Source organism: Orcinus orca, chromosome 19 (assembly GCF_937001465.1).
Source record: "Orcinus orca chromosome 19, mOrcOrc1.1, whole genome shotgun sequence".
Taxonomy (NCBI): domain Eukaryota; kingdom Metazoa; phylum Chordata; class Mammalia; order Artiodactyla; family Delphinidae; genus Orcinus; species Orcinus orca.
This window is the reverse complement of record NC_064577.1, coordinates 51,835,663-51,851,579: the sequence shown is the minus strand read 5'-3', so window position 1 is coordinate 51,851,579 and position 15,917 is coordinate 51,835,663. Positions and strand designations below refer to the sequence as shown.

At 52.5% G+C, this 15,917-nt stretch overlaps 1 protein-coding gene and 1 long non-coding RNA gene across 2 annotated transcripts; one reads left to right on the top strand and one right to left on the bottom strand.

The window, feature by feature from the left end:
• Positions 1-863: 863 nt before the first annotated feature.
• On the top strand, positions 864-15,659 carry EPX (eosinophil peroxidase). Its single transcript, XM_004271777.3, has 13 exons — positions 864-990; positions 1,098-1,191; positions 1,449-1,624; positions 1,769-1,886; positions 1,977-2,106; positions 2,968-3,174; positions 8,352-8,670; positions 10,164-10,324; positions 10,680-10,935; positions 11,349-11,519; positions 13,884-14,121; positions 14,688-14,900; positions 15,212-15,659. The coding sequence occupies exons 1-12, from the start codon at positions 915-917 to the stop codon at positions 14,887-14,889; spliced, it is 2,148 nt and encodes a 715-aa protein (XP_004271825.1). The 5' UTR covers positions 864-914; the 3' UTR covers positions 14,890-14,900; positions 15,212-15,659.
• On the bottom strand, positions 12,232-14,692 carry LOC125962136 (uncharacterized). Its single transcript, XR_007473605.1, has 2 exons — positions 14,564-14,692; positions 12,232-13,175 (listed from the first exon to the last, which is right to left on the bottom strand). It is a non-coding gene; the product is annotated as an uncharacterized LOC125962136 (long non-coding RNA).
• Positions 15,660-15,917: the final 258 nt, after the last annotated feature.

Genomic DNA, 15,917 nt, shown 5'->3' with positions numbered 1-15,917 from the left:
AGCCACTGCTGACCAAGCCCATAGAAAGTCAGAATTTACACCGAGCAGGTGGTGCAAACCTGCTACTGACGCGCACTGAAGAAGCGCGCAGAGAAGCGCTAAGCACCAGGCAGGTCCTCAGCTTGCACGGAAGCCTGCTGCCATCACTCCGCGGGGTGCTTCCCGGTGACTTCGCACTGTGTCCCCCAGGTGGCGCATAAGGCAGCACCTTAATTTTCACTGCTAGGCCCTGCTTCCGCCATCACCTCACCTTCCCCTGCATCTTGGAGAGAGCTGGAGCAAGGGGGAGGGACCGAATCATTGACCCCACATCATTCATCCCCTCAATCAACTTACTGAGCACCTACCGAATACTAGGCCTTGTGCTGGGGGCTGGGGAGATAGGACAGTAAGACAGACCCGGCTTCTGCCCTGTTGGAGGAGGAGAGGGGCCTTTCCTATTATTTAGCCCAAGTCCCATTTTAGGAATGTGGAGACTGAGGCTCAGAGAGGGGAAGTGACTTGCCCGAGACCATACACATAGTTAGGGGCAGGACCAGGCGCAGCGCTCTTCTGAGGCACACCCAGCAAATATTCACTGAGCGACGGCTGTGTTCTAGGCACTGCTCTGGGCCCTGGGAGAAATATATCAGTGAACTCGATAACAAAGAGGCGGGGGATGGAGTGAGCAGATGAAAGAACATCTCCATGTTGGTGAGGGGTAAAGTGGGGTGTTTCAGTGTCACAAATGCCCCCCAAACGAGAGGGAAGTCCCAGAGCTCCACCTCAAGAGGCTGGGCTTCTGAGGCCCAGAGCTCCCCTCCCTCCCCCAGGACAGGCTATAAAAGTCCCTTCCCAGCTACTTCCACAGAAGAGCAGGAGGAGGTGAGAGGTGTGCTCGCTTACCCCCCTGTGGCTGGGGTCTCGCTGCAGTGATGAAGTTGCTCCTGGCCCTGGTTGGGCTCCTAGACACCCTCACCCTGGCCCGGCTCTCTGAGGGCACCACCCCAGGTAATAGCCCCTTGGACAGCCAGGGAGGAGGGCAATGGAGGGGGAAGCACTTGGGTCTGAGGGACCTGTGGCTGCCCTGGACCCTAAGCCTCCTTCCCTCTGAACAGCCTCCCCTAGGGTAGTGGAGACCTCAGTCCTCCAGAGCTGCATAACAGAGGCCAAGTTGCTAGTGGATACTGCCTACAATCAGACTGAGAGGAGGTGGGCCCGGGCCTGGGTCTGGGGACTGCATGGGCCTGGAAGGGTTGACGATGGGGGATGGATGGACTCCAGCCAAGGTCATCTCACCCATCACCTGCCCCTGGGCACCTTGGGACAGTGCCATGTCGGTAGAGAGTCTCTCTTCTATCCATCCTTCTGTCTGTTTACACCGTGCTGACTGTCCACTGCCCAGGCTAGGGCTCTGCTGGGTGTGTCTGCTTCCTCTCTCCAGCCCTCCCTTCTCCTCTTCTGGGCAGCATCAAGCAGCGGCTTCACAGTGGCTTGGCCAGCCCCATGGACCTCCTGTCCTACTTCAAACAACAAGCAGCGGCCACCAGGAGAGTCGTTCAGGCTGCCGATTATATGCATGTGGCCTTGGGACTGCTGGAAGAGAAGTTACAACTCCAGGGGCCCGGATCCTTCAAAGTCACTGGTACTGCGGAGTGGAAGGAAGCCAGGAGGGGGTTGCAGGGTGCACGCCTCGGGGTGTTGGGAGGGGAGAGGGGAAGGGGATGGGAGGTACAGAACAGACCAGCTCTAGAAGAAGCTAGAACCCTGCCCACTGTCCCACCCGCAGATGTGCTAACGAAATCCCAAATGCGGCTGCTGTCCCAGGCCAGTGGCTGTGCACCCCGGGATGAAGCCGAGAAGTGCAGTAACAAGTACCGAACCATCACTGGGAGATGCAACAACAAGTGGGTGCTGGGACAGCACCTAACCTGGTGGGGCCCAGTTCCCTCCTCTCCTCCCCAACCCTGCTAACCCCAGCCCACCCACCACTGCAGGAGGAGACCACAGCTGGGGGCCTCCAACCAGCCCCTGGCGCGCTGGCTGCCAGCCGAGTATGAGGACGGGCTGTCGCTCCCCTTCGGCTGGACCCCCGACAAGAAGCGCAATAGCTTCCTCCTCCCCCTTGTGAGTCAGGGCTGAGGGGCTGGAGGACGTTCCATCTCTTCTAAACGTGGGGAGTAAAAGCAAAGCCCGGAGTCAGACAGGGCTCGAACGAGGCTGTCCCACAGGCTGGCTGATGACTCTGGGCAAGGACTCCAGCTGAATCGGTTTCCTCAGCTGTAAAATGGCCGTAAAACCCACTTAATATTGCTGTTGTGACTATTAAATAAAGTCCTTGATATAAACATCCGTGTAGGATGTGATATATTAATGCTAGCCATTACAATATTGTTTTTTTCTGAACGAATTCATGTCAAAGTACCTTGCTCAACATGAGAAGCAATACATCTTAATGTAGTTCTATCTACTGACCTAAACTATTTCACGTTTAACAATTTATCAATCTTCTCCTCATATGCCAAACTAACAATCTGTCATCTACCCATCTATCAACATCTATTTATCAGTTTTTCTTCCGTTGATCTTTCCATCTATCCAATTCTCTATTTATTATCCATCGCCTAGCAACCAGTCCTTGCATCTATCAATCAGTTCTACCATCTAATTATCCATTAGTCTATAAATTGATCTATCAGTTTCATCTATTTATCTCTCTGGAGAAGCTGGTGGGGTCTGAGCCAGCCAACCTGGCCCGTCCCCTTCCTGGAATTACTCCTGGAGTCCTCAGGAGCTGGGCTGGAGAGCATCCTTGTAGGAATGACAGCCACATAGGAAGTGGGACAAAGCAGGAGAGGGGAGGGGAGGGCAGGGGAGGAGGAGGGACTGTGTTAACTCCAGCAGGGGCAACCTGCCACCCCCTGAGTCCTGGGTTGGCTCTGACACCCTGCAGAGTCAGCGCCGCACGCTGATCTATCTCCCCACCAGGTCCGAGCCGTCTCCAACCAGATCGTGCGCTTCCCCAGCGAGAGGCTAACCACCGACCGGGGCCGGTCCCTCATGTTCATGCAGTGGGGCCAGTTCATTGACCACGACTTGGACTTCGTCCCTGAGTCCCCAGCCAGAGTGGCCTTCACTGTGGGCGTCGACTGTGAGAGGACCTGTGACCAGCTGCCCCCCTGCTTCCCCATCAAGGTACTCAACCCTGACTCCCAGGCTCCTGGTGTGGCCTCCACCTCTGGCAGAGAGCTGGGGCTGGGCATCTGGTACCTAGTGCACCTGCCTTAAGGAGCTGCCTGTGACTCTGGAGTATCAGACAGAGATGCACAGTCCGGCACAGACGCCTGGTTCTGTGTGTGTTTGGGGAGGGGGCGGGGGGCAACCTGCCAGGAAGTCCCGGTGCTGGCCTCACAGAAGGGGAAGAAGTTGAGACTAGCCTTGACCCCTGGGTCCCTTTCCAACAGGGGAAGCCATTAGGGTCTCTTAGCTCTTGCCCTTCTCTCCCTCCTGGGGTGGTCTGAGGGCCCTGCAGTTCTCACCATTTCCTGGGATCGGGCTGTGAGCACGGTGCTATCCTTAAGCTGAGAGGCAAGGATGGTGAGGGACACTAGGGAAGAAAAGACGGGCTCCAGGGAGCACAGCCTCTTCTGGGGACAGAGGGGACCCTCTGTGCGCGCGCGCGCGCACACACACACACACACACACACACACACACACACACACACATTCACTCGCCCCTACTGGGTAGGGCAATGTTCTCGCGACATGACATGTGAGGGCCCCTGGCTGGCTCCTTCCTCAAGCTCCTCTGGGGAACTGTCCCTCATCTTCCTATTATACCTTTAGCTCTTGACTTTTTTTTATTTATTTAATTTTTAACATCTTTATTGGCGTATAATTGCTTTACAATGGTGTGTTAGCTTCTGCTGTATAACAAAGTGAATCAGCTATACGTATACATATATCCCCATATCTCCTCCCTCTTGCGTCTCCCTCCCACCCTCCCTAGCCCACCCCTCTAGGCAGTCACAAAGCACCGAGCTGATCTCCCTGTGCTATGCAGCTGCTTCCTACTAGCTATCTATTTTACATTTGGTAGTGTATATATGTCCATGCCACTCTGTCACTTCATCCCAGCTTATCCTTCCCCCTCCCTGTGTCCTCAAGTTCATTCTCTACATCTGCTTCTTTATTCCTGCCCTGCTGTTAGGTTCCTCAGAGCCTTTTTTTTTTTTTTTTTTTTTTTAGATTCCATATATATGTGTTAGCACACGGTATTTGTTTTTCTCTTTCTGACTTACTTCACTCTGTATGACAGACTCTAGGTCCATCCACCTCACTACAAATAACTCAATTTCGTTTCTTTTATGGCTGAGTAATATTCCATTGTATATGTGTGTCACATCTTCTTTATCCATTCATCTGTTGATGGACACTTAGGTTGCTTCCATGTCCAGGCTATTGTAAATAGAGCTGCAATGAACATTGTGGTACATGACTCCTTTTGAATTATGGTTTTCTCAGGGTATATGCCCCGTAGTGGGATTGTTGGGTTATATGGTAGTACTGTTTTTAGTTTTTAAGGAACCTCCATACCGTTCTCCATAGTGGCTGTATCAATTTACATTCCCACCAACAGTGCAAGAGGGCTCCCTTTTCTCCACACCCTCTCCAGCATTTATTGTTTGTAGATTTTTTTTGATGATGGCCATTTTTACTATTTCCTTACCCATATTAGGGAAGTTTTCAACTATAATCTCTTCAAATACTTTCTCAGTCCCTTTTTTTTCCTCTTCTTCTTCTGGGACCCCCATAATTCGAATGTTGGCGTGTTTAATGTTGTCCCAGAGGTCTCTGAGATTGTCCTCAGTTCTTTTCATTCTTTTTTCTTTATTCTGCTCTGTGGTAGTTATTTCCACTGTCTTATCTTCCAGGTCACTTATCCGTTCTTCTCCCTCAGTTATTCTGCTATTGATCCCTTCTAGAGAATTTTTAATTTCATTTATCGTGTTGTTCATCATTGTTTGGTTGCGCTTTAGTTCTTCTAGGTCCTTGTTAAACGTTTCTTGTATTTTCTCCACTCTATTTCCAAGATTTTGCATCATCTTTACTATCATTACTCTGGATTCTTTTTCAGGTAGACTGCCTATTTCCTCTTCATTTGTTAGGTCTGGTGGGTTTTACCTTGCTCCTTCATGTGCTGTGTGTTTTTCTGTCTTCTCATTTTGCTTAACTTACAGTGTTTGGGGCCTTCTTTTTGCAGGCTGTGGGTTCGTAGTTCCCGTTGTTTATGTCTGTCCCCAGTGGCTAAGGTTGGTTCAGTGGGTTGTGTAGGCTTCCTGGTGGAGGGGACTAGTGCCTGTGTTCTGGTAGATGAGGCTGGATCTTGTCTTTCTGGTGGGCAGGACCACATCCAGTGGTGTGTTTTGGAGTGTCTGTGACCTTATTAAGATTTTAGGCAGCCTCTCTGCTAATGGGTGGGGTTGTGTTCCTGTCTTGCTAGTTGTTTGGCATATGGTGTCCAGCACTGTAGCTTGCCTGTCGTTGAGTGGAGCTGGGTCTTAGCGTTGAGATGAGATCTCTGGGAGAGGTTTCGCTGTTTGATATTACATGGAGCTGGGAGGTCTCTGGTGGACCAGTGTCCTGAACTCGGCTCTCCCACCTCAGAGGCACAGGCCTGACACCCGGCCAGAGCACCAAGACCCTGTCAGCCACACGGCTCAGAGCTAAAGGGAGAAAAAAAGAAAGAAAGAAAGAGAGAGAGAAAGAAAATAAAGTTATTAAAATAAAAAATTTATTAAAAATTAAAAAGATTCTTAAGCAATAGAAAAAAAGAAAGAAATAAGAGAACAACAAACCAAAAAAACAAATCCACCAATGATAACAAGCACTTAAAACTATAGTAAAAAAAAAGAAAAAAAAAAAACTATAGTAAAAACAACAACAGGGCTTCCCTGGTGCTGCAGTGGTTGAGAGTCCGCCTGCCGATGCAGGGGACATGGGTTCGTGCCCCGGTCCGCGAAGATCCCACATGCCGTGGAGCGGCTGGGCCCGTGAGCCATGGCCGCTGAGCCTGCGCGTCCGGAGCCTGTGCTCCGCAACGGGAGAGGCCACAGCAGTGAGAGGCCCGCGTACCGCAAAACAACAACAGCAACAACAAAAACAGAGAGAACCCTAGGACAAATGGTAAAAGCAAAGCTATACAGACAAACTCACACAAAGAAGCATGCACATACACACTCACAAATAGAGAAAAAGGAAAAAATATATATATATCTATATATAAAAAAATGGAAGAGAGCAACTAAATCAATAAACAAATCTACCAATGATAATAAACTCTAAATACTAAAGTAAGATAAACATAAAACCAGAAATAAATTAGATGCAAATAGCAAACCCCAAGTCTACAGTTGCTCCCAAAGCCCACCTCCTCAATTTGGGATGATTCGTTGTCTATTCAGGTGTTCCACAGATGCAGGGTACATCAAGTTGATTGTGGAGATTTAATCCGCTGCTCCCGAGGCTGCTGGGAGAAATTTCCCTTTCTCTTCTTTGGTCGAACAGCTCCCGAGGTTCAGGTTTGGATTTGGCCCCACCTCTGCGTGTACGTCGCCTGAGGGCATCTGTTCCCGCTCAGACAGGACGGGGTTAAAGGAGCCGCTGATTCGGGGGCTCTGGCTCACTCAGGACAGGGGGAGGGAGGGGCACGAAGTGCGGGGCGAGCCTGCGGCGGCAGAGGCCAGTGTGACGTTGCACCAGCCTGAGGCGCGCCGCCCGTTCTCCCGGGGAAGTTGTCCCTGGATCCCGGGACCCTGGCAGTGGCGGGCTGCACAGGCTCCCAGGAGAGTAGGTGTGGATAGTGACCTGTGCTAGCACACAGGCTGCTTGGTGGCGGCAGCAGCAGCCTTAGCGTCTCATGCCCGTTTCTGGGGTCCTCGCCGATAGCCGCAGCTCGCGCCCATCTCGGAGCTCCTTTAAGCAGCGCTCTTAATCCCCTCTCCTCGCGCACCAGGAAACAGAGGCAAGAAAAAGTCTCTTGCCTCTTCGGCAGGTCCAGACTTTTTCCTGGACTCCCTCCCGGCTAGCCGTGGTGCATTAGCCCCCTGCAGGCTGTGTTCACGCCGACAACCCGAGTCCTCTCCCGGCGCTCCGACCGAAGCCCGAGCCTCAGCTCCCAGCCCCGCCCGCCCCGGCGGGTGAGCCAACAAGTCTCTCGGGCTGGTGAGTGCTGGTCGGCACTGATCCTCTGTGCGGGAATCTCTCCGCTTTGCCCCCCGCACCCCTGTTGCTGCGCTCTCCTCCGTGGCTCCGAAGCTTCCCCCCTCCGCCACCCGCAGTCTCCGCCCTCAAAGGGGCTTCCTAGTGTGTGGAAACCTTTCCTCCTTCACGGCTCCCTCCCACTGGTGCGGGCCCCATCCCTATTCTTTTGTTTGTTTTTTCTTTTTTCTTTTGCCCTACCCAGGTACGTGGGGAGTTTCTTGCCTTTTGGGAGGTCTGAGGTCTTCTGCTAGCGTTCAGTAGATGTTCTATAGGAGTTGTTCCACGTGTAGATGTATTTCTGATGTATTTGTGGGAAGGTGATCTCCATGTCTTACTCCTCCACCATCTTGAAGGTCTCCCTAGCTCTTGACTTTTAAGCCAAGCATAGCAAATGCCACCTCAATTTAGAGTTACATTATTCGATGTGCAGGTCTGTTTTCACGGAATTGCCAGCTTCCTGCAACCTGTCCTGGGTTTCCTCGACCTTCACCGTCTCTGAGGCACCCGGCACAGAAAGGGGCTTAGGAAATGTCTGTTGAATTGAATGGAATGAAAGGAGCACAAGCCTCATGTCAGGAGAACTAGGTTCTAATCCCTCCTCTCCCGCTAACGAGTTGTCACTTCTCCTCTCTGAGCCTCAGTTTCCCCACCTATAAAATGAAGATCTAAGGCCTCGTCCATTTTTTTTTTTTTTTTTTTTTGCGGTACACGGGCCTCTCACTGCTGTGGCCTCTCGCGTTGTGGAGCACAGGCTCCGGACGCGCAGGCTCAGCGGCCATGGCTCACGGGCCCAGCCGCTCTGCGGCATGTGGGATCCTCCCGGACCGGGGCACAAACCCGTGTCCCCTACATCGGCAGGCAGACTCTCAACCACTGCGCCACCAGGGAAGCCCCAGGCCTCGTCCATTTCTAACCTTTCATGCCTCTATGACACAACGTGCTAAGGGTGCTCGGATGACCTGGTGAGCAGCGTGAGTCTGGATGAGTCAAGGAGGGCTTCCTGGAAAAAGGGAGTTTTGAGCAAGATTTTGAAGCAGGTGGGGGATGACCAGGAGGAGTGAGCTTGCTCGGGAGGGGCCCCAGTGTCACTGGCTCCTCTTCCACCTCAGATCCCGCCCAATGACCCCCGCATCATGAACCAGCGTGACTGCATCCCCTTCTTCCGCTCGGCACCCTCGTGCCCCCAAAACAAGAACGAAGTCCGCAACCAGATCAACGCGCTCACCTCCTTCCTGGACGCCAGCATGGTGTACGGCAGCGAGGACCCCTTGGCCATGAGGCTGCGCAACCTGACCAACCAGCTGGGGCTGCTGGCCGTCAACACCCGCTTCCATGACAACGGCCGGGCCCTGCTGCCCTTTGACAACCTGCACGAAGACCCGTGCCTGCTCACCAACCGCACCGCGAACATCCCCTGCTTCCTGGCAGGTCAGACTGGGGGGACGGAAGGACGAAACAGCCAGTCCCTGGGCTCCGGGTTGGGAAAGCCTCGTGGGACTCGATGGGGGTGCGTGGCTTCAGACCTCAATGTTAGGCACGCAGATCTGTGCATAGTCATCCCAGAATCAGTAAGTTGGAAGGAGTCCCTTTGTGAACCCGGTGTGTGGCCGGAGATCACCACTTGACTCTCTTCGGTGACAAGGGGCTCACCCCCTCTGCTGTTCATCTGGTGCGGTGCTGACTGCAGACAGACCCTCCCCCCCCATTTTGATCCAATGCCCATCTGTTGCTCTTCATCATGCTTCTAGAACCTCGGAGAAAAAGCTCTATTTTTCACACAGTAATAGCCTCTTTAATAACCTGAAAGTAGCTTTCACTTTCGCCTACCTTTTTTTTCTCCTCTGGGCTAAATTCCCTTAGAACCTTCAGTTTCCCCCCTGCTCTTGCTAGACACTGTCACCTGGTCCCTTCTTCTGGAGGCATAATCTGAACTCTCCTGGGGGTCTTTGCCCCTGCCCCCCTTGCTGGTTATCATAATGATGGTCATCGCTTCTGGTTACTTACTATATTTAAATGTGCCGTCTCTAATCCTTACAGCAGCCCTGAAAGGACAGCATTAGGAGCACCCTCGTTTTGCAGATGAGACACTCATCAGGGAAGATAACTAATGTGCTCCGGAGCAGAGTGTCAGATGGCGGAGTCCACAGTGAGGACTCAAGTCAGTGTAGTGGCCAGGTCTGGGCTCTTTCCACTCTGCTCCACCACCTCCTTTGCAGGGAGTCAGCTCCAGCCCCTTTTCTAAGGACTGTATGTTTCTTTGCTCCTGGCAAGAGCGGCATGCGCCTTCACCAGAGGTTTACTTAAGAGTAGATTGAATAAGACCACATTACAAGGGCTTAGTTCAAAGCCAGCAAATGACTGTGTGTAAGGCCAACCTTCAGGAACGTACTTTCCTTCCCGGCCTCTAGGAGAAGGTCTGGCTACGGGAACAGGCTCTGCCCAACCTTCCTTCTTTCTCCTTCCATGGGGCTCCCTGGGGAGAGCAGCATGACACCAAGCCCAAGCCGGGGAGAGGTCCAGCCCCCGGGAGAGAACGTGCAGAAGGATACAACCCACAGGACAGGTTCCTAGAGTCACCCAGGACCCTCCACCAGCTGTGGATCTGGTAATCCTGCAGAGCAGAATCATTAGGCAAAAGGGTTCCTGCCCAAGACCAGCAGCTGCCCTGTGCCACCTCGCGCAAACTCATTCCCGTAACTTAGGGACCCGAGACTCCACTGTCCTCCCACTCCTGGCCCATTGTGTTTGTCAGTGGAGCCTCACAGCACAGCTGAGGAGATGGAGGTCCAGTGAGGGCCAGGAATTTGGCCCAGGTCACAAAATCCCACCACCTCTTTCTAGTCCCCAGAGCTCTGTCTGCCTTAGCAGAAAGACATTGCTCTGGGAAGGACTATGGTGACTCTGAACTTGGGGTTTTCAAGGTGACAGCCGGTCAACTGAAACCCCGAAACTGGCAGCCATGCACACCCTCTTTATGCGAGAGCACAACCGGCTGGCAACTCAGCTGAGACACCTGAATCCTCGGTGGACCAGTGACAAGCTGTACCAGGAGGCTCGGAAGATCGTGGGGGCCATGGTCCAGGTAGGGGGCCCTGGGTCTCAGCATCCCTTAGAAGGCAATCTGGCGTGAGAAGCCATCCTGGGGGATGTGCCTCAAGTCAGCTAGGTCTGCGTGATTGGGAGTGTTCCTGAGATCTGACCTGTATCCCCAATACTGCCGCAAGCTCTCTCTGTGGCCCCGTTCATGTCACCCAGCCTCTCTGGGCCTCAGTGTCTCCATCAGACAATGGGAGATTAACATCGCCACATTTGACATACTGCCAATAAAGAATCAATATGTCTGAGCAGCGCTTCGAAAAGCAAAAGGTCTGTCCAAAGGCAGGGGAGTGGGGTGGGTGGCCACTGAGGTAACGTTCCTCCTCCATCTTTTCTTCCAGATCATCACCTACCGGGACTTTCTGCCCTTGGTTCTGGGCAAGGCCAGGGCCAGGAAAACCCTGGGGTCCTACCAGGGGTACTACCGCAATGTAGACCCCCGCGTGGCCAACGTCTTCACGCTGGCCTTCCGCTTCGGCCACACCATGATCCAGCCCTTCATGTTCCGCCTGGACAGCCAGTACCAGGCCTCAGCACCCGACTCGCGGGTCCCACTCAGCTCCACCTTCTTCGCCAGCTGGCGAATCGTGCACGAAGGTGACCAGGTTTTCCAGAGGCAGACAGGGCGAGGGGGTGGGGCCCAGCTTAGTGCCGGAGGCCAGGCTACTGCTAATCATCTCCCCAAGCGAGTGCAAACAAGGCAGGCGCCACCAAGACCCTCAGTCACGGGCCTCCCGTCCCCTCCGGGATTAGAGGATTTCTAAAAGGGGAGGAGACTGGTGGTTGTGGTCCTGAAAGGAGCTTGCCTTCTCGGAGGAGTGGGGGTGATTGCTTTTCTTGCCGGCTCCAGCTCCCTTCACGTCCACCCAGGCCACCGTTTCTGGATACAAACATTATAGAATGTAAGTGACTGGCTTGTCCAGCTCTGAGCTAGCTTGGCATCATGTGATGACCCTCGGGGCTTCCAAAAGGCTGGTCTAATCTGTGTTGCTCATATTCCCCGCCACCAGGTGGCATCGACCCCATCCTCCGAGGCCTCATGGCCACCCCTGCCAAGCTGAACTGTCAAAATTCCATGTTAGTGGATGAGCTCCGAGACCGGCTGTTTCAGCAAGTGAGAAGGATCGGGCTGGACCTGGCAGCTCTCAACATGCAACGCAGCCGGGACCATGGCCTCCCAGGTGAGGGGGCTGCCCGCCCCTTCCCAGGCTTCCCCAGAGCAGGGTTGCTGGTGATGGTTGGTTGGGGGGAGGGTTCAGAGAAGACCCTTGGCGCCTCCTTTCTGACTGGGACTGTCTACAGGATGCGCTGAGGCTGATGCCACAAAGCATCCCTGAGGCCTCCTTGTTGCTGTTCTACCACATCTTCTCCATCCTCCATAGGGTCTCTAGCTTTAGGGTCACAACAGGACCAGGACTTGGACGCAGGAGCTGAACAAAGGAGATCAGGACTTTCCACGTAGAGAAAAACAGTGGCTTTAAAAAGCAGGGAAGGGCTTCCCTGGTGGCGCAGTGGTTGAGAGTCCGCCTGCCGATGCAGGGGACACGGGTTCGTGCTCCGGTCCGGGAAGATCCCACGTGCCGCGGAGCGGCTGGGCCCGTGAGCCATGGCCGCTGAGCCTGTGCGTCGGAGCCTGTGCTCCGCAACGGGAGAGGCCACAGCAGTGAGAGGCCCGCGTACCGCAAAAAAAAAAAAGGCAGGGAAGAGCTGCTCCATGCCCCACCACCCTGGCAAGATCCAGGGAGGCAGTTCCAGGGATATAGAAACTGGCTCTTGGCTCTAATTGGGCAAAGAGCCTGAGAGGCAGGGAACAGGTGGAGTAAAAGTAAGACTGCCTTGGTTGTTTGGTGAGGCCACAGAAAGACTTCATCTCAGGAAATAAGAAAAATTAGGCACTTTGCTAGGATCTTTAATGGATATTAACTCTTTTAGTCCTCCCAATGACCTTGAAAAGCAGCTGTGACAGACATTTTTATAAATGAGAAAATAAACTCAGAGACATCTAGTAATTGGCCCAAGCCCACATAACTAGGAAGTAGTAAAATTCGAATCAGTTTCAAAATTTCTCCTTCCATCCCCCTGTTCAATCCACGATGTTAGGGGAAGGCTTTGGCCACAGCCTCACTCATCTCTCCCTCTCCCCATCTCCTACTTCCCTGTCTAAACACAACCCGAAGCCCCATCTGCCTCTGCTAATTTTTGGCCGTGAATAATAAAGGGTGGGCAGTTTCTACTGCACCTAACACAGCCCCTGGCTAGCACACAGCAGGCGCTCAAGAACCTGAGTTTCTTTCCTTCCCTACACTTGGGTGCTCCTGACAGCTAGTGTTGTGGGCGCCCCCTGCTGGAGGTCTGATATTCCTAGCTGCCCAAGCTGCCACACAGTGAGTTTCTGTACCCCCTAAACTGTCCCAGAAATAGTGTACTGATCGCAGCTCTTGCAGTCTCCTCCAATCCCTTCCCAAATGTGGAATTGGAAGGCCTGGTCTGAACTCCACTTAATGGTGGGGTGACCTTGGAAAAGTCACAGTTGCTCAAGCTCAGCGAATATCCATTGATAACACTGGGATTACAAAGTACCTCACAAAAATGTGAGGATCCTGAGAGACAGCCGCACAGCAGTGCTCAGTAATGGTGAAACATTATGTGGTTTTCCTTTGTTCAGCTTGGGGGATGGGGTTTGGGAGCTGTAGTTCAATGGACAACGTTGGGCTGGTGTTTCTCTGAGTCATGGCAAAGCTATCTTCCTCCTATCTTAATGGTCCCCATCATATCATGTGACTTGTCATGGTGTAGGATCCTGATGGCTGAGAAATCAGTATGGTCTTTGTTAGTTTCTGAGTAGGTGAAAAAAATTTTTAATTTTAGTTAAAATTTTTAATTATATTGAGATATAATTAACATATCACAAAATTTACCAATGTAAAGCATATAATTCAATGATTTTAGTATATTTAGAGTTGTGCATCATATCTAATATCAGAACATTTTCATTACTCACAAAAGAAACCTAGTAATAATAGTCACTCCCCACCCCCACTCCAGCCCCTGACCATTACCAATCTTCTATCTCTACATATTTGCCTATTCTAGACCTTTCATATAAATGGAATCATATAGCATGTGGTCCTCTTCTGAGTAGATAAATTTTATCCATGTTCTTCATTTCTTGGCTCATTCACTCATTTATCCATTCGGGCATTCTACAAATCTGAGAGTCTTTCCTGTTCTAGATAATGTCTTACTTGTGCCTGATTAATGCCACGATAGTATCACTGTGATTGTGAGTGTTGGGTTACGACAGCTTCTTACATTAGGACACACTCCTCAGCGTGTGCGCAAAGCATGGCTGTCTGCTCGCACTGCAAATGAAGAGGGCAGTGGTTTGGTCTTTGGAAGGTTCAAGGCCTCTTCTGCCAGCAGGGGTTTTCTTCTGCCCAATATTGCCTGACCACAGAGCTCCCCCAGGAGAAATCGCGGCGAGCAGAAGCTAATGGGAATCCACAGGGGTAAGACCAAACTGCTCCTGTCCTCTCTCCCTACAGGGTACAATGCTTGGAGGCGCTTCTGCCGGCTCTCCCAGCCCCGGAATCTGACACAGCTTAGCCAGGTTCTGAAAAACCAGGGTTTGGCAAGGAAGTTCCTGAATCTCTATGGAACACCTGACAACATTGACATCTGGATTGGGGCCATCGCAGAGCCTCTTTTGCCAGGGGCCCGAGTGGGGCCTCTCCTGGCTTGTCTTTTTGAGAACCAGTTCAGAAGAGCCCGAAGTGGAGACAGGTAAGTGCCCCTACCCTAAAGGGACCAGCCCCAGAGGCAGGGCAGAAAAGCACTAGAATTTCAAGACTCAGCAATGAGAGAAAGTACTCTTTTTAGCTTCATCTCTTCCAAGTACACAGGATCTGAGACCAGGAGCTCCTCCCTGGAGAGCTTGGTAAGAGGCAGAGAGAGCACTTGCCTGAGTTGGAGGCACCTTTAACTCAGGAGAGAGACTTCTCAGCCTCACTGTTCCAGGCTTAAGGATCCCAGAAAACATGGGCACAAAAGCTAAATCTCGTTTCCCTCCAATAAGCTTGTGGTTTAAGACTTGACTTCTTATTTGGATTTGGCATTTACCTGGGTTCAAGTCCAGTCCTGGCTACTTAAATTACTGTGCAATTAATACTGGGCAATTTACTAGACTGCTGAACTTGTTTCTTCCTTTATAAAATGGGGATCATACCTATTTTGCAGGGCTTTTGGAGAATTGAATGAAATAATGTATGTAAAGTACCTCACACACAGCAGGTCCTCATTCCTGTTCATCCCTGCCAAACTTCACCCACATCTCTCCGCTGTCTTGGTAGGTTCTGGTGGCAGAAACGGGGTGTTTTCACCAAGAGACAGCGCAGGGCCCTGAGGCACATTTCCTTGTCTCGAATTGTGTGTGACAACACTGGTATCACCACCGTTCCGAGGGACATCTTCAGGGCCAACACCGACCCCCGGGGCTTTGTGCCCTGCACCCGCATCCCCAGCCTGAACCTGTCAGCCTGGAGAGGCAGATGAGGCTTCTGCAGGTAAGGGGGACCTCCTCCAACAGCCCTGGGCTGGGTCAGGCCCTCACATCCTTCCCTGGACAGGACAGCTGAGTCCTCTCAGGCCCCTAAGCAGAAACAACAGAACTTGTCTCTAGCAACAGATCACGCTTTCACAGTGGCTTCCCAGTGTGCTAGCCTCTGGGTTGATAGTTAACCCCAGGGCCCAGGACTTTGCGGGGCAATTAGGAAGTATCCAAGTAGCCTCAGCTTGGTCATCAACACCCTAAGAACAGCTCAATCTCTGGACATCCAGCAAGCTCCTCACTTGGCCACTTGTGCTGCTTCCGCAGGAGTCCATCCCAAGCCTCCGACCTTGGAGACCTTGGAGACAAGGAAACCTGGGGGAGACCACAAGGCTACCTCCTCCCCTGGAGCAACTGCTTCCTGCTGATGCTTTTGCTGGCTATAGCTCAGAGCTGGTTCTCTGGCTGGGAGTGACGGCCAGGGTTCCCAGCAGCAATGAACCCTCCTGCCATGCGAGCCTCTTATGTAATAGGTCACATGTCAGCTCCAGGTGCAAGGGCTCGTGAGCCAAGCAAGGGGGTCCTGAGGCCCAGGCAAGAGGAGTCATCTTCATCTCCAGCCACGTTCATCTATTTCCCACCCTGTCCCTGACCCCTGCCTATGACTGGGAGGCCACAGAGTCCCAGCCTCCAGCCACCCCATGGTCTTTCTCTGGAGCCTGCAGGCTGCACAGCACCCTCTGCTTCTACCAATAAAGCACCCCTGAGGGCAGAAGCTGGTTTCTGCATTGGGCTCAGGGGGGGCGGGGGCTGGACCTCAGTCCCATGCTTTGCTCCAGATGTTTAAGAGGAGTGCTGCTAAGACACAGCTGGCACTAACCTTAAAGCCTCCCCTGGGGGCTGAGTTTAGAGCATCAAAAGAAACACTGTGGAGTAGGAAAAGGCAGGGAAGGGCAGCAGCGTTAGGGGCCCTGACGTTAAGGAGAATAGCTTGGCCGTGAAAGCGACCCAAGCAGAAAACCAGCTGACAGAA

Coding starts and splice junctions, on each gene's coding strand:
- EPX (XM_004271777.3), top strand. CDS start 915: ATGAAGTTGCTCCTGGCCCTGGTTGGGCTCCTAGACACCCTCACCCTG. Junction 2,107..2,967: donor ATAGCTTCCTCCTCCCCCTT/GTGAGTCAGGGC, acceptor TCTCCCCACCAG/GTCCGAGCCGTCTCCAACCA. Junction 8,671..10,163: donor CATCCCCTGCTTCCTGGCAG/GTCAGACTGGGG, acceptor GGGGTTTTCAAG/GTGACAGCCGGTCAACTGAA.